Source organism: Euleptes europaea, chromosome 3, assembly GCF_029931775.1.
Source record: "Euleptes europaea isolate rEulEur1 chromosome 3, rEulEur1.hap1, whole genome shotgun sequence".
NCBI lineage: Eukaryota > Metazoa > Chordata > Lepidosauria > Squamata > Sphaerodactylidae > Euleptes > Euleptes europaea.
Genome location: NC_079314.1, coordinates 106,015,339 through 106,033,869, shown reverse-complemented (window position 1 = coordinate 106,033,869; position 18,531 = coordinate 106,015,339). Strand labels below are relative to the sequence as shown.

General features: G+C 45.9%; 1 protein-coding gene across 1 annotated transcript in view; it reads right to left on the bottom strand.

The window, feature by feature from the left end:
- Window positions 1–2,377: 2,377 nt before the first annotated feature.
- The window catches only part of ADIPOR2 (adiponectin receptor 2), a 28,063-nt gene continuing 11,909 nt past the window's right edge, over window positions 2,378–18,531 (bottom strand). Inside the window, exons 2-7 of the mRNA XM_056846165.1 lie at window positions 10,401–10,517; window positions 8,021–8,188; window positions 6,470–6,660; window positions 5,379–5,566; window positions 3,489–3,682; window positions 2,378–2,577 (exon numbers count right to left, since the gene is read on the bottom strand). Of these exons, the coding sequence (XP_056702143.1) occupies window positions 2,449–2,577; window positions 3,489–3,682; window positions 5,379–5,566; window positions 6,470–6,660; window positions 8,021–8,188; window positions 10,401–10,517 (987 nt within the window). The 3' untranslated portion in view covers window positions 2,378–2,448. The remainder of the gene's footprint in view (window positions 2,578–3,488; window positions 3,683–5,378; window positions 5,567–6,469; window positions 6,661–8,020; window positions 8,189–10,400; window positions 10,518–18,531) is intronic.

Genomic DNA, 18,531 nt, shown 5'->3' with positions numbered 1-18,531 from the left:
ACCCCATCTTTAAAGTCCAAGATGTGCTTTGTTGCCTCCAACAGTAAGCATTGTAAAAAAAAAATCTGAACAAGGCCACTAAGTTAATGGGGAGAAAGAAAGAAGCTGCAGAATCTAACTATACTATGCTGAAAACCTGCACACACGGAGAAAAAGAGGAAGCAAGCAAAGCTCCAACTGCTGAGAGTAAGGCATCAGGTGCCAACCTGGGAAGAAGTCTCAGCAAGCACCACAGAAAAAAGTGCACAGCTAAGCAGTATCTTATTGGGACACAGGAGGTCCTAAAACAGAGACCAAGAGAGGGTTAAAGAACAAGTGGAGGGTTGTATTTCTGTACAGGTTCTACGCTGTGTCAGACAAGGCGCGAAAGCCCCTATCTGGGAAGCAAGCACAGGATGATCCAGAACAGGGAGATGCAGCTTCTGCTGGTACAGATACAAAAGTACCCCAAAAAGTGCTTTTCGCACAGGTAGGCCTGGCTCTGATATGCATGGCCACTTGCCCTCATTAGGAAAGCCACCCTTCTGCCAGGTGGCTACCTACACCAGCGAGGAGGTTTAAAATCAGCATTGGTCTTCCCGGTGCATTAAAGGGCTTCGAGTTAATACTGTTGACTTTAATTTGGGATCAAGACACCAACAAACATTAGGCTGCCAATCTGGCCTAGCTGCATTCAGTGTTGTGATCCTATTCAAAGCAAAAAAAAAAAAAAAAAAACACCTTAAGTTGCCTACAAGCACCCGTTAAGCACCTCTTGTAGGTTTAAACTCTTCCAATTCTGTTTTCAGGGGTAAAGGTAGAGCAGTTAATCCCTAAAAAAGAAGGGGGGAAGATGGGCAAAACACAGAAGAACCCGCATTTATTCCAAAATGAAAATAACTGCCCTTGGAAAGCTATCTGCATAAAGACAATTTGCCAAAACGTTTCCTTCCAGATCTGTCATACCTCACCAACCCTCACCACAAGAAGCAGTGGCTACACCTTCCCTTACTCTTACTGTTCTGCTTCATGGTCCTTCACCCCTTCTCAATGTACCACTACCCCATGCTGTTAAGTTATCTGGGGCAAAGAGTGATCAAAATAGTGCCTGGAAAACAAGGAAAGTCAATGCCCGGTGCAGAGATAAAATCTGACAAGCGTCCTTGGGTCCAAACACTACTTTAAGGAGAAGAGGGAAAGCTATAATGGATCCAAAGTGTGTACTCTGCAAGTTGTGTTTTGCAGTTCGCAACGATATCCTAGAGACCAGAAGGAAAAGTGAAGAAATGGCAGCGTTACATTGCAGCTTAGTCGATTTAATACAGGCCACCTTTGCCCTCCTGCGGTTCAGCGGCACCCTAAACAATCCAGAATGGATCAGCAAAGCAGAATGCCAGTCTTCTTCCCTCAAGGACAACGCTGCGGCCACCACTCCCAATAAACTCCTCCTCCCAACGTGCCCGTTCCTATCTCCTGGATCACCCACAAAACAACAGGTGCCCAGCACTAACAAGTGCACTTGGATAAAGGGGCTGGCAGACCCTACAGAATGGCAGAGCTCCGACAGGAGACCCCAAAGGTCAAGGGATGTGAAATGCTGTGCCTTTAAAGCCAGAGAAATCCTGAAGGCTGGTGCAACAAAGCCACCGGGAGGTATCCATAAAGGGACGCAGCGCCTCGAAGGGGCAGAGCTCAGCTACAGACAGCATCTTCTCCCTTGACCATCTAAACGCGTGGAGGCCTGAATGGCAGCCTGATTAAGTTTGTAAGCAGTCCAACGCTTTCAACCCTTGTGCGTGACACGAGAGGCTTATGGGGGATCTATGTCCAGTGTAGACCAGCACTAGGAAGAACCTGCAGAACCCGAACGCTTGACTTCCCAGGGGTCTCACCTGGCCCTCTTGCACTTGACAAGAGTTCGTGCAAAATTGAAACAGTGTGTGGTACTTGCATGTTGCATTCTATACAAAACCCCTTCCCGCCCCCCACCCCAGTTTTTAAAACATTTATATAAACTTTTTAATTAAACAGAAAGTTAGAAATCTTATTTACATTTTTTCTCTCTCAAAAGAGCATCTAAAATCAACTTACCTGAACAAGATACAAATCTCAAACTAGATTTTTTTTAAAAGGGAAAAAAAATCCAAGCCACCTCTTTGTGACAACCTCTCTTATTCTCTACAAATAAATATGGCATTGAACAGAAGCTGATTAAGAAAGGGCTTTCTTTAGCTTAGTCTGTAGATCCCAGGAATAATTTAGGGTTTAAGAACTTCTGGGTCTTCCAAACCGGTTCACTCCAATGCCTGAGGTATGAATTTTTCTTCTGCATTTGAGTTAGAATCCCCATGAAGTTTCCACACCACCACAGGTATGATGTGGGCACTGAAGCTCACACCAGCCGCCTGGTCAACTCCTGGCTTCTCCCACGGTTCTCTTTTGGTTACAGTCCCGGGTGTCTGGCCATGCTCACTGCATCTCGTTCTCCGAGCAGCCTCCTCCAACTGTGAAGCGGAACTCCTGAAGGTTTGAAACACCATGTAAGTGTGCACAGGCACCAGCCACCACGAACACATGGAACAGCTGGTGGGAGTGGAACTGTATGGGAGGAAAAAAAAACCCACTGCTCAGATCACAGGCATGCCCTAGTGTTCCAAAACATCATATAAGGGACAGTAAAGGGCCCCTGTGCAAGCACTGGGTCATTCCTGGCCCATGGGGTGACGTCACATCCCGACGTTTACTAGGCAGACTTTTGTTTATGGGGTGGTTTGCCAGTGCCTTCCCCAGTCATCTTCCCTTTACCCCCAGCAAGCTGGGTAAACTCATTTTACCGACCTAGGAAGGATGGAAGGCTGAGGCAACCCTGAGCCGGCTACCTGAAACCGACTTCCATCGGGATCGAACTCAGGTCGTGAGCAGAGCTTGGACTGCAGTGCTGCAGCTTACCAACTCTGCGCCACGGGGCTCCTCATAAGGGACAGTGCTGGAGGTTATTTGAGAGAAAGTGTACGGTACTAGCCTGCTAAAGAAAAGGCCGTAACACTGGCTTCCTAACTGAGCAGCCATGTTTTGTATGCACCAACTGGTGCCAATTTAACTGCCCCTCCCCCCACGTCCTGCACAAGTTGGCATCATTGGCTAGAAAACTGAACACAGGCAAGGCTTGACAGCTCTGCATCCAAAACAGTTGTATTTTTGCAGCTACATGCCATTCTCTCCCGTGAGAATCAGACATGCCAAGAACGGAAAATATTGGCCTACTCACAGTCTTTGAGCCCGTTGCCAAAAGAAGGAAGAAGAGTTCACTAGGTTTCAAAAGTTGGAGCACACACAACAAGCCTCTGTTCTCGCCCAGAACCGAACACCATGAGGCATTTTCAGAACTGTTACTGCTTCTACCCCTGCCAGTTGTGCAGTTGTTTTGATCTGCCACTGCAGGGGGGCAGCTGGGACACAGTGCCTCAAACACCCTCCTACCACATGGCCAGGCAGCCTTGCATACTCACCCAGATGTCACACTTGCCCGGGAAGAACCTTTCTGGGATGCGAGCGGCGTACAGGGCAGCACCCGTGATGTACAAGCTAGCCATGAGGGCCAGCCAGCCGATCTGCCCCATCGTGGCAGCCCTGAGGAGCCCTTCTGAGATGACAAAGTGCAGTGTGGGGATGACCCCACTAAGGCCCAGAGCCAGAAACACTCCTAGGGACAACAGAACAGATTCAGCCTCGGACACAAACAACAAGAGGCAGACGGGAGAGCGCATGTCTAAAGCTCAGGGCTCCAAGCACAGTAACAAGGCCCTTTGTGTTAAAAAAAAAAAATCAAATTCAGCTGCATTTCTCCAGTGTTCTGAAAGTGAACACTACACTATGGGTGGCCAGCAAATCCCTCCCATTAATTCGTTCAATACAAACTTGCAAGAAAAAAAGTATAGCTAAGGGACTGCGGGGGGAGGGACACAATTAACTGTGGCCCTTGACATGCCACTGAAAGAAAGGAGCACTCCTAGAAAAAGAAGCTTCAGCACATTTCCTCTGTCCTTCCTCTGTGTTTTTTCACACAACGCATAGTTAAATTGTGGAACTCCCTGCCTCAAAATATGCTGCCAACTTGGAAGGCTTTAAGAGGGGAGTGGACGTGTTCATGGAGAAAAGGGGTATTCATGGCTACTAGTTAAAATGGATACTAGTCATGATGCATACCTATTCTCTCTAGAATCAGAGGAGCATGCCTATTATTTTGGGTGCGGTGGAACACAGGCAGGATAACACTGCTGCAGCCATCTTGTTTGTGGGCTTCCTAGAGGCCCCTGGTTGGCCACTGCACAAATAACATTTCCAAGCATGTCTCCCAATTGGAAGAAGGAAAAGACAAAGCGGTGAATCATGCAGGGATGCAGTAAGTATTCTATGTGCATGGGGAGTGACTTTGACTTAATTCATTTCTCACGGTACATTAGTAGTTCTCACACAATGTTACAGCAGTAGAAGGTGCATGGGGGGGGGGGAGCATGTCGCACCCAATTGTCTCTGCATCCAACACTGTAGCCTAAGATGACATTGCAGGAGTTCCTACTACCTTTTAGAAAAAACAAAAAAGCTAAGCTTGTGAATGCCACAAAGTGCATTCAGCGCATGGTCATCTAGCTGGGGACCATAGTTTACTAACATACAAGAACATAAGAAAAGCCATGCTGGATCAGACCAAGGCCCATCAAGTCCAGCAGTCTGTTCACACAGTGGCCAACCAGGTGCCTCTAGGAAGAACACAAACAAGACGAACAGAATACAACAAATTATACACATTTACTTTAAGGAGAATAAGTTAAACACATTTTGCACCATAACACAATCCTGTACCGCCCCAAAGACTACAGCTTAAATCCTAACCATGGGCTTCGCTTGCAGAAAGCACTTCCACCAGTTGCCAGCCCCCTGCTCCAGTTGGGCCCCCTGCTCTTCCTGGGAATCTATTCATATGGGGGCGCAGCAGGCTGCAGTGGGGGCAGGGTTCGTTTCCATGAGCCTGACTGCTCGTACTAGATGGGATCCAAGTTTGATTAATTATGGCACACATTTTGTGGACTAGAGCACATCAGACACATGATGCGATCCACATGCGCACATGCAAATACACAGATGTACCAAGAATTTTAAAAACCCTAGGCTGTTTATATTTGTGTGTATGTATGCCTTTCCCCAGACCCACTAAGGATCACCTAGCATGCCCCTGACACCGTGCAATCTAGTCCACTAAAATTTACACCATAACAAATCTGCAAATCCTGAAGACCACCATTTTTGCCACAACAAAATTACCATGGCTAGCCCACTTGACTTTTGAATTACACAAGCTTTGGCATTACACATTCCAAAAACTATCTTTTGAGTCTTACCTGCTCGTACTCCTCTGTACTGAGGGGTTGCAAATCTGTCCCACTGGGAGACTATAATGGCTGCAATGCCCAGGACACAGATCACTATCAGGTAGATGAAACACGGTTGAGGGTTGCAATAGAACGAGTAGTAGAGCCAAGGAACAAAGCTGCCCATAATGAGAAGGGCAATGCCGGAGTAGTCCAACCTAGAAGTAAAAGGGGGGGGGGAGACTTTAAGTTCAGGAGCCCTATTTGTTCCAGCACTCTTGTGCATTTAAACAGGACTGTTGATAGACTGCATAGTTTCCACAGAGCACCCTGCTTTGGCACGTCTCTTTCCTTAGCTGCACCCAGTTGACAGCTGTTGCTAAACAAGTCCCTTTTTTCAATGGGCATAAATTAACCCAAGAGCACACTTGGTATTTAGCCTGAGAAAAAATGGAGCAGCTTACTTGAAATCACTGTTCTTTGACAGGTCCACATCCCAAAACCTGTATGGACAATTATGTGTACTCACCCAAGGAACAACAAAGAAGCATTGCAAAGATAGAAAAGCTCCAAGTACAAAGATCTTAGCCTGCAAGCCACAATTTCAAAGGTGCATGCAAATTTGTCTTCCATCCCTAAAGCAGAACACATAATGCCAACTCCAGGTGTCCACCATGGCCCTGAGAAGCTAAGTAATTCTACAGCACATCCCAGAGTTTTGAAGTGCTTCACACACATCTCCTCAACAACCCCTCTGAGATAAGCCACATGATCACATGAAGCTGCCTCATATTGAATCAGACCCTTGGTCCATCAAAGCCAGTATTGTCTACTCAGACCAGCAGTGGCTTTCCAGGGTCTCAGGCAGAGGTCTGTTACATCACCTACTTGCCTAGTCCCTTTAACTGGCAATGTCAGGGATTGAACCTGGGACCTTCTGCATGCCGTGCAGATGCTCTACCACTGAGCCACAGCCCCTCCCCAGTATTACTGCAAATAGGTGGCCTCAGACAAGCCACTGCTATTTCAACTGCAGCCTGTTTAATGACTTCATCACAGAGGCACTGTTTGAACAACAGACTTTCCAGCTCAGAACTCACACTTGCCGCTAGGCTACTTACTTGGAGAAGAGCCTCGACACACCTTCTGAATGGCAGTAAACTGTATGGAAGAGCCACGAGAAGGAGAGGCAGAGAATGGCTCCCAAAAAAAACATTCCAACCACCACCTTCTCCTGCACGGGTGCTACAAAGGACATGTTTGGCCGGAACATGTAGAGTATTCCCAGACAAAGGAAGAACACACAACCTAGGTAAGGAAAAGCAACATGATTGACACCTGCCAAATTCCCAAGACAGAAACAGAGGTGCTGGAAGGGAACTCAAAAGGAGCACCGGGTCACATTCTAAGCACTCAAACGGCATCTGCCATATTTGTATGAAGTCCACATTTCCTTTGGCAGAATGGGCTACACGTTATAGGGGGAAGAATCCCTCAAAGTTACTCACCACTAACTGGCCCATTTTCTGACAAATTTATGGCCATGGCAGGGTGTGAACTCTGCTCTTCCCCATTCACCGAGTCAGAGACTACCATACCCTTCCTCTCTACAACTGAATTCTCCCTCAGCTCCTGTTTCATGGTCATTGCCAACTTTTGAATACATTAGCAGCTGCATAAAAGACCTTTGGTGAGAGCTCCGACAAAAATCAAGAACCAGGCTCAGTTTACCACATTCAGGCTTTCTTCTGCCCACCTTGAAGAAGCACAGCAGCGTAGCAGAGAGAAACGGGTTGCTGTATTTGCACTATCCTAATGTGCTCTATGACTTAGAGCAGCTCTGCTTCGACCCAAGCACTCTGCCAAGCAAGACAGCTGTATAGTTAAAAATAGTCAGCAAATTTAGTACTGGTTTTATCCTTCCTGCTGAACCTGAAACATACGGTAATTACAATACCAAGGCAAGTTAATTTAGGGCCTGCTCCACCATTAGCCTTGAGGACCAGGAAGCACAGGCAATTTTCTTTTTTTTCCAAGGACAGCATTGCCAAAACACTGTTCTGGGAGGCAGCCACAAAGAGGCATGCAGTTACCCCGCAGCACTGCGATTCAGAATGCTTGCTCTAAGCCTTGGGCCAGGGTCTTGGCTCAAAGTTTGGCAAAGTTTGGCCTTGGAGCCTCCTCACAGTTCTAGGAAATGAGGGATGTGCCATCCTCCTCCTACTAGCAAGCACCAAAGTAGCATGACCAGTTATTAAGAGCTGCAACGAAGTGCCAATGGCATTACAAAGAGCTCATGAAAACACTTCCCACTCAGCTTGTTTAGGGTTCCGCACACTGTGACAATCAATAGCTAAGGGCCCTCCCTCCATGGAAAATCTCTTGTGCCAAGCTTTCAACAAATGTCCCCAAAAGTAAGACACACTTTTTTCCTAAAAGCAGTAGCAATGGTTAAAGCTGTACTTTCAGTGTATCCCCCTCATACAAATATAATTCAATACAAATAGGAAGCAAAACAGAAGCTGCAATCTTGTGTGCAAATATTATAGTAGCCCCCTTGTGCATCATGCCGCCAGGTATCTTGCCTTTGCTAAAGAGAAACCCTATCTCCAAGCTCCATTGCCCTCACAAGACAGTATATGCATCATGTTGACATCAAAGTTAATACCTAGTAGATGTGTCCAGATGTTGCCAGTCTCGGTGTGTATTCTGAAAATGCTTTTGAAGCAAGCCCGGAAAGAGGGCATGGGTGGTCTGTGTCCATGCAACAGGTAGTCATTGTCCTTTAGCCAATCAGGCAAGACATCATGGGGGATGACACGCCATCTGCCCTCCCACACCTGTAGGATGTAAGAAGGTAAGACTAAAGTCTCCCATTGCTGCATTCCCTCATGGACTGCTAGGAAAGAGGCAAACATTTACATGCAGTAAGTAAGAGGACTGAAAAGAAACGTGGCTCCAAAGAATGGTTTGGTTATTGAAGCATTAGCTAGACAGTGCTAGAATCACTCCTAATATTGGCAAAGCCAGGTTGAGAGGAGAGCTGAAGAAACAAATCGACTGGGGGAGTTGTAACTCTCTCCCTCCTGCTTAAGACCTATTGGTCATTTGAGAAGAATCATTAAAGTGAGTAACTCTCTCCCTAACTGCGTCAAACTGAAAGAAATGGGAAGAAAAGTGAGAACAAAAAAGGGAAATTAATCTGCTGCAGAGAACAATTTCCCAACTGTTCTCTCTTTCGAGGCAAGAAGCAAACTGAGCCTGGGAAATTCCCATACGGGAGACAGGAAGTGACAAAATTAGCCCTGCCTCCCTGAGCAATTGATGCATATCACCCAATATCAAGATGCCCTCCTTCTCAGAGCAAGAACACCAGTTCTGGACCTTGGAAAGCCAGAGCCTCTACTATTGTTTTCAGATGCACTTGCCATCTAATTCAAACCTCAGTGGGAAGCCCAATAGATGCATACAGTGTAATGTAGTGGGGGAGAGAAGGGGGTATGCTGCCTATTCATTTCAAAGCCAGGATAATTTCACAGAGCTGAACAGCAGTAAGATTTTGCACACATTGGGGCGTGACATGTACATCTGAAATCCACGTGTTCGTGAGCCTGTAGATCAGGATGTCCTTGTACTTGCCCATCTACTTAAGACGCCAGCAAGGGCTTGTGCTCACGCATGCCACAAGGACCATCAACGCAACAACATAATTAACAATAAACTCAGGCCTCTTTCTGGTATGTACCACTTACAAGTGCTGAGGAGCACTTTGAAAAAAGAGCATTTTGGAAAAATAATCCTGAACTTGAATGCTAGTCACCATTTCCAGATCAGCTAAGAATCTGATGATTCTGTTCATAATTACAACTTTCTGCAATGCAAAATAAGCCTCCACTGGAAAATTCCCTTGAAGAAAGATGACAAGTATCTTGGGGTATTAACTGTGTGGTTTTTTTTTAGGTGAAGAACGGAATCTAAAAACAAATATGGGCACAAGCATACCAACAGAGTCAAGAGGGAGTTACTGAGCAGCTACTGCTCTCATCATAGGCATAATATACACATGGCAAAAAGCAGCCCTTACAATGTGCATAGCAAGTCCGCACATGTGAGCATTTATTTTATAGAATCAAAGCAATGTTTATTACCAGGGGACCTCTCATTCAAACACTGACCAGATCTGGACCTACTTTGCTCCAGCAAGATTGCCGTTTCAGGGACTCTCCAACCGTACCATTGGACTGGGGGCTTTTCTCATTCCCAAACAAGAACCACACAAAGCACAAGGGGCTTGTTACACTAAAGAAATCGGTCAACATGCAGTGCTTACACCAGCTTTGCTACAGTGGAAGCTTATAAGGATTTTTCTAAATGTATGTTAGTAAATTCTTGGTTTCCAGGATCCTCCTTCTGATGGTTCACAGAGAAAAAAAAGGGAAATGGCAGGACCTAATTTAATTCTCAGTCTGAAGTTAGTACCAGTAGCCAGGCACCAATACAGAACTGGTTCCCTTTAAGTTAAGGAAGGAAAGTCAAGACCAGGAATATTTACACAGCTCACAACAGATTTGCCTGGGGTGGAATTTCAATAGAACTTGGAAGGTGGACACAATGACTCTGCTACACAAGGGAAACAAATGGTAATCTGAAAACAAAGATTTGCAAGGCTTGAAAAGAGAAGGTGTAGAAAGAAAGTTGACCTTGTAAATTAAAGTTCTCTGACCCAGAAACACCCAAGGCAGAGCGCATTATTTTGCTTGCACTTCCACAGATGTTTCCAAAAGAAGACTCAACAGTTGTACCATCATGCTTAATCCCACATTTCAACATGTAATCCCCATTGTGCTAAACTGTCCAATTCATCCAATTACAGGAGGCCCAAAATCCCAAAACGGTGCCACAATAACAGTTGAGGCAACAGACTATCTTGGTGGCCACCCACTGAGACTTGGTTTTTTGCCGCCACAAGGACATGCACTGCTAGCCACAAGATCCTCCAGCTATGTAAAAGGCACTGCTGTGTGGAAGGCCTTTTGCTTTGACATCACTTACTTTACACACAAACTCTTCCATTCTCTCCATGGCGTGATGGGCTTGGAGGAGAGGCAGCATCCCCATAAATCCTTCATCTTCCTGTGCCACGTCATCTTCCCTGGCATCGTCAGAACTCTGCAACAGAGTGTTAGCGCAAAAGTTGAAAAGCAGTTTTTAAACGTGACATCAACCGTACAAATTGAGATTATTCCCAGAATCCAGGTTGCCCAGCTGTGTTTTCCAGAAGTGAAATTTCTGCATTTTCCAGAGGTGAAAGTAACGTCCCCCAATTTGTGAAATGGGGGAGGAAAGGGTGAAAATTTTTCACTATGTGGCCAGTATTTCCAGAGTGGAAAAGAAACCCTGAATGTTACAGTGTGTATTTTGCTAAAAGGTGAAATAAGAGGTCAGTGCATAGCATGAACGCATTCTATTTTTGCACTTGTATGAACCCTGTCAACACACCACCAGTTTGTCTAAAAAGAACTGCTCAACATAGCTTCTGTGCCCAAGTTCCTTATGTGAATCCAGCAGTGTGCACAAGAAGAATTAAAATCAGACAAACTCATTATTACATTGGTTGGTTTTTATTCTTAGGACTGTTAGAGCTCCAAACATCTTTGGCGTTGCTTATACAGATTATGTATGAAATTCCCAGATTCGAGTCCAGTAGCATCATGGAGACCAACAAGATTTTCATATCTGAGGAAGAGAGCTCTCAAAGCTCACACCCCAAAAATCTTATTGGTCTCTAAGGCACTACTAGACTTGTACGTAACTGATCTACTGCAGACTAACACAGCTACCCTCTGAAACCATATGAAATTCCCTTCTAATGAATCAGGCCATTGCTCTTCCCCTCCCCCTTCAGTATTGTTAACACTGATAAGCAGCCATTCTCCAAGTTCTCTCAGGTTTGCCCAGTCCCTCTACCCAAGATCCTTAAAATGGAGATAGAAACTGGGAACTTCTACATTCAAAACACGCAATGTGCCAACTGTGCTATGGACCATTGCTGGTTTCCCAAGTTATCAACTCATCTGAATTCAGTTCATAAAAGACAACTCCATCACTTCCCAAGCTTCAAGACCACCCACCTCAGCAGGTCAGAGTCCTTCAATGGCAGTACAAAAATGCACCTGCCAATGAAATTAATTTAAAATACAGGCAACCGCCTAAATTGCTTCTCCACTCCCCCATCACAGGGCAAACAGCAAGCAATTCAAAGGACAAAAGGGCACTGGGGGTGAAAGAGTCAATCCTTCTCCCTATACCTCACACCCCAAATACACATTGGGGTCCAATGGGGCTTCCATTTATACAAACAGAGCTGTTACTCACACTGCTGTGGCCAGTTCAGCCCTTGCCCATTTTCTGCTGCTTACAGGGAAGTTACAGCCCTTCCCTTCCATAACATTCATAGCAATATTTTTGCTATATCTTACCCTGAAACAAGTCAATTCACCCTGAACTCCACGCACACGAACATAAGCTGGATCTACCACACCAGATCAGACTTACCTTTATGTCAACCCAGAAGAACACACGCATGCGCACGCGCGTACACAAAAGTGAGCGGCTAAAAAGAATCAGTGTGGTATTTTGTAAAGTGGTGGACAAGGAATAGCAAGTCCCATCTTCAAATTCCACTACCACCAAACACACTGAGTGACTTTGCACCAGGAATTCACTCTTTCAGCCTGCATTGCCATGCGTCCTGCCCCCCCCCCCAGCTGCAGTCTCTGGAGCAGGGGCATGCTGAAAACATGACCAAGGCCCAGATCACCTTAAGAACTGGACTGCTTACAACAGAATCAAGCTGCACCATTCTATGTGATGCTTGAAGAAATAAAAGGATTGTGGTTTCATTTTGTGTTTCCTACTTCTCACCAGCCTGGCAGTCTTCCTGTCTCTGTTTATTAAATATCTGGAGTATGGTAACACCTTCAAAAGGTTGGGGAAAGAGTATAGCTCCTAACCCTCATTTTGTAGCGTCCTGCTGGAATGAATGGAAATGCTTCTTGTTCATAATGTAAGCAGTTTGTAGTATGTCAGCAGAGTAGGTCACTTACATGTATTGCATTATTCAAGGCCTTACACAAAAGCTGCAGCGTTACATAGCCGGTACCAAGACTTCTCCAGACTCACTTCTGTGTAACCTATGTGAACTCTTAATATAACCCCCCCCCCAAAAAAAACCCACAAGTGACCTTTCAGAACACACACGCATGAAATTCCGATAAGCTGACAAAGTGCAACCCCTAAGTAGAAGCAAGCACACTACCAAGGCAAAACAAGATTAAATATGAAAATTCCTTCTACGATCACAAGCCAGATTTTTCACAAACATTGCAGCCCATAAGCAACAGTTTAACACAGGGGTAGGGAACATCAGGCCTGGGGGCCATTTAAGGCCCGCAAAATCATTTGGTCTTGCCCTTTGTGGGTCCTGGCAGATCTCTAACTCAGAAGGATCTAAGACTGGCAGTCCACCCCCTCCTGAGGACAGGAATAGCCTCTATTCAAAGTGGGTGTGAGTTTGTTTTGCTGAGAAAAGGAATTTTTTCCCCCTTGCAGAAAAGTCGTTAGCTATGGAGCTGCTAGGACAACCCAAGAAACTGTATTAACCCTTTCCCACCCGGACCGTGGAGAAATGTATTCCCTCTGTACTACAAGAGGGCTGGAGGCAGAAGTGGCGACAATGGAGGGGTTAAAGGGGGCAGGGCCAGAATGCGCGCGGGGGGGGGGGAGTTCTTAGCCAGTGTCTCATTCCATCCCTGCAGGCGGAGGTAGCAGGAGCCGGCTGTAGAATCTGGCCCCGACCATGCAAAGCAGGAACAACTCCGGCGTGTGGCTGGACGGCTACGCCTGGTTGGTGCAACAGACCATCCTGTGCCACCAGGTGGACGAGTGCGCCACTGGTTGGATGCCTGCCTGCTTGCCCACACCGGGGGGGGGGTCATCTGGGGCAGCTGCCTGCTTGTGGTTTAGTTGGCTAATTTTTAAGTTGATAACTTTGTATGGCCCGTGAATGATGTTTAAATATCCAAATGGCCCTTGACGGAAAAAAGGTTCCCCACCCCTGGGTTAACAGCACTAATCTTACTTGCTTCTTCCTGGTTAAACTCTTACAACATAGGAAAGGCAGGGAGCACCCTGCCCTTTTCCCTTCCTCCACAACGTTTTCCAGCATGACCAAGCAACACAGTCCCAGATCACTACTTTAACTAAACAAAATCCTATTTCAGATCAACTAAAACCCATAAAGCACTTTCACCGGAGACAGAGAACTCCTGGTGCATTTTAAATAATGCACAAGCTTTAGGCCTCATGGTAATATTTTATTCGACCGTGGAAATAAATATCTGCCTCTCAGGTAACTTTACCTGGCAGATGGTAAGAAGTGAGTGCATTTCTACAGCATTAAATGGTACCACTTATAAGTAAAGCCATCAGCCTAGTACAGTAGCTATTGTAATTCACATCACAGAAGATTAAGAGATGGTTCTTTTGTTTAACATAAACTCTCACTGTCAAAGAGTGTTAAATGATAACTAACCCAAGTTACCTTAACAGCTTGGATGTTAAGGTACTTTTTGGCTATCAATGATCCAACGTTTTAAAATGATGCTTATAATCATGCCTGAATTGCAAACTCATTAGAAAATACTTTTTTTTTCCAGATTAGAAATATTCTTCATCCCCTCAGTTTAAGAAGAGGAGTTGGTTTTTATATGCCAACTTTCTCAAACCAGCTTACAATCACCTTCCCTTCCCCTCCCCACAACAGACATCCTGTGAGGTAGGTAGGGCTGAGAGAACTCTAAGAGAGCTGTGACTAGCCCAAGGTCCCCCAGCTGGCTTCATCTGTAGGAGCGGGGAAACCAACCCAGTTCACCAGATCAGTGCCTGCTGCTTATGTAGAGGAGTGGGGAATCAAACCCAGTTCTCCAGATTAGAGTCCACTGCTCCAAACCACCACTCTTAACCATTACCCCATGCTGACTCCCCAGCTTTGGGGGAATTTGGGGGAATTTCATCCATCTGCTGGTTTGATTATTATAGCGAACTGAACCATATTAAGTGAACCTATGACAAACTTTGGGCAGTTCAGTGTTCTGATTTTAAAGAAAACTTGTACTTGTGCAGACATTTATAGCACGCTTGCTGCCTCCTTTATAACCATTTTTTAATGCCAGCATGCAGAGGTGGCATAGTTCTCGGGATACCTGTATTACAGAAACCTACTAGCCTTGCCCTTGAAAGACAACTTGGTACTCTTCCATCCAAAAGAAGCACTGGGCAAAAACAAGGGAGGCTCCTTGGCTCTCTAGGCCATACCACAATGGATGCAAAGATGTCAGGCACATCCTTGTTCTCTTGGCAACACCTGGCCATTTCTACATAAGCTACTGCTATCAAGCACAGCCTGTTCTCTGAGCATGGAGTGGGAGGGGAGATATTAAAACCTGGCGTCCCAAAGCCAGAACAATGAATAGACCATATTGCAGCAGAGAGAAAGCTGGTCATCTAGTTCAAAGCTTCTTAAACTGTGGGTCGTGACCCCATATGGGGTCACGTTACAGAACATGGGGGTTGCAACAGTAAAAGGTTTCTGAAGCTTTTATCAGTAAATGTTGGATTTGTATACCTATTTTATATACCTATATACCCGGGGTCATGTAAAAATTTCTCAGGCGAAAAGGGGTCGCGAGTTGAAAAAGTTTAAGAAGCCCTGATCTAGTTAACTGCGATTACATTTTGAGTGGCTGCCGAATGGCTACATGGCATGTTCTTGCTTCAGGGTCTACACTACCTCCCCACGGTACACGTGAAGTGAGTAACATGCCCCACTGCAAGCATACCATCTGGGTGCAGTTATTTACTATTCTGAAGTCAAATGTCAGAGATCTTTTCTACCTTCACTATTATATTACCGTATATACTCGCGTATAAGCCGCGTTTTTCAGCCCAAAGAAAGGGCTGAAAAAGCCAGCCTCGGCTTATACGCGGGTCAATACGGTGGGGGAGGGAGGAGGAGGAGGAGGGAGGGGGGAAATTTACCGCCATTGCCGCCGGGCCCACGCGGTTCCCCCCGGCCAGGAGCGCCCTGGGACGGCCTCCTGCGGCCACTGCAGGGCCGCGCCGCCGCCCCCGCCAGGCGCACGCGGTTCCCCCCAGCCTGGGAGGGCCTCCTGCAGCCGCTGCAGGGCCGCCCCGCCGCCCCCGCCGGGTGCGCACAGTTCCTCCCGGCCAGGACCGGCCTGGGGGGCCTCCTGGGCCGCGGTGGGGGGGCCGCCGCCTGCCTGCGCACCAGGTAAGCCCGCTGGGGGGGGAGGGGTTATAAGCCGACCCTCGGTTTATACGCGGGTGCCTAATTTTTCCCCATTTTGGGGGAGAAATTAGGCACCTCGGCTTACACGCGGGTCGACTTATACACGGGTATATACGGTAGTCAAGGTTAAGATGCTCTGTACTGACCATCAGCTGCTAGGCTTTTAGAACTCTGAGTTTCAGAGTCACTGGATCGAATCCAACTACCCCTCTTCCTTTAGAAGAAGGGAGCTGGTGGCCTGATGTACCCACAATCTGTACTTTAAAAGACTTTTGCAAAAAGAAAGTACTGGGTTAGGTATAGAAGGTGTGACGGTTAGCAATACTTAGCAGCAAGCTCATGATATCTAGGGTTGAGGTCAATGAGTAGATATTTGTTTGATTTGTTTTATTCAATTTAAACCCCGCCTTTTCTCATCCTACATTTTTTCTTGATAGTGATGAGCCCAGATAGCTTCCTCTCAGCCAATTAGTATAGCAATAGTTACCTGAGTTTAGTTTTGCTTGCAACACTAATGGCAACAGCCATCACGGAAATACCAACATTTGAGCACAGAACAGACTAGAAAGCTCAGAACCCAAGCAAAATAGAGGAAAGGAGAAGAAACCAGGGCTTAACAGGAGTAGAAGAAGGGGAAAACATTAACCAGGAGTAGAAAAGTGTGTGTATATGCTAAGTGCTGTCAAGTCACTTCTGACTTATGGTAACCCTATGAATTAATATCCTCCAAAACATCCTATCATTAGCAGCCTTGCTCAGGCCTTGCAAACTGAGGGCTGTGGCTTCCTTTACTGAGTTAATCCATCTCTTTTTTTTAATACATATTTTATTAAATTTTCAATATATACAAACATAACAAACATAAAACCACACATCCATTCACACAATTTATACTCCATCAGGGACTCTGTTTCATCATACATCTCAAAAAGTCTTCTACATTATCAATATGGTTTACATAGTAAATTCCTTCTATTCTAATTATAAATTTATAGAGAGTCAATCCATCTCATGTTGGGTCTTCCTCTTTTCCTGTTGCCTACAACATTTCCTAGCATGATTGTCTTTTCCAGTGACTCTTGTCTTCTCATAATGTGATCGAAGTACGGTAGCCTCAGTTTAGTCATTTTAACTTCTAGGGAAAGTTTATAGGGTTCCATAACACAAAGAGTGGAAGGTGAAGGAAGAAGTGGGCCTAGTATCAGAACAAACACCGACAGAAGACAAGCTTGTGAAGAACATAACAAGGGCGTTATGCTGCAGGACTCTTATCAAAGCATGCTGAACATTAACTTACTTCCCTAAGCCACATATCTAAGACTGTTTGCTTCCCTGAGAGGGAGACACACACATTTGTAATATATGTAACTGAGTACATAGTGATACTTCCAGTGGGGAGAAAGAAAGCAGCACTGTTCAGGTGCTCACAAGAACATAAGAAAGGCCATGCTGGATCAGACCATGGTCCATCAAGTCCAGCAGTCTGTTCACACAGTGGACAACCAGGTGCCTCTAGGAAGCCCCCAAACAAGACGACTGCAACAGCATTGTCCTGCCTTTGTTCCACAGCACCTAATATAACAGGCATGCTCCTCTGATCTTGGAGAGAATAGGTATGCATCATGACTAGAGAGTAGGTATGCATCGTGACTAGAACGCACAACCAAAATATGCCAGAATGCCTCTAACACTGTGGAATTTAGCATTGTTCTCCAATCATGGGAGGTTGCTGGCAGTTATAGAGCTTCATGATTCACATTTTAAACTTGCCCTTACAACCTTATTATGGTTCTCTCATTTCAATTCTCCCCTTCTGTGTATTCAGCCAAACAGAGCTTTGCTTGATTAACATAACCAGGCACTGCAGGTCTGTTTGCTGGAGTTCAATATTAACACAAGGAGGCCGAATGTACATCTTATTTGGGGAATGACTGGAGCATTCTGGGCAGGCTGAAGGGCTGCACCTGCCCCAGAAGGCTCTCAAAAGCTCTTCCCCCACCCCAACCTCTTTTGTCCATATGCTAATTCTAAAAGCAGCTGTGGCCAGGAGAGACAGGCTGTCTGGCTTTGACTTGCTAAGTGAAGCTACTCACTGTGAAAAAGGAGTAAGGAGAATTCAGCAGTGAGGGTTTATCAAGCATGTTAAAGGGGTGGAAAGAGGAACAGGCAGTTAACATCAGTTCAAGCACCTTTTGGGCATTAATAAGTACTGATACACCGCAGGTGGTTCCCCCTTCCTGAATGCAGCCGGGAGGCAGATGCCATCTTACTTGACACTTATATCCCCCTATTCTTTCTGCTCAGGATCCAAAGCGGCTAATCACATCATCCTTCCCTTCCTCCACCTCATCAAAGAAGCAAGCTCATTGCAATGTGAGTTTTGTTTGGAAAAAATATTTTGCTCTGGGCAGTGAACAAGAACTTCTTGCCTTTCTAATGGGCATCTCAGCAAGAGATAACTTATGAAACCAGCTGGTAGGCAGAATCTCAGCTTTGCAGCCCTGCACTAGTGAAACCTTGCAAAGGAATTCCCATACAAATAGCCTGAAGTTGCAGAATTTCTCTATATTGATTGTATTGACTCACTATGTAATCTGCCTAGGGTTGCCAGGTCCTCCCTGGCTAACGGCAGGAGACAGGGGTGTAGGGCTAGATCTAGGGCTAAGAAACTCCTAGAGATTTGAGGATGGAACTCGAGGAGGACAGGGACCTCAGTGGGGTACAATGTCACAGGGTCTACCTTCCAAAGCAGCCATTTTCTCCAGGGGGACAGATCTCTGTAGTCTGGAGATGAGCGATAATTCCAGAAGATCC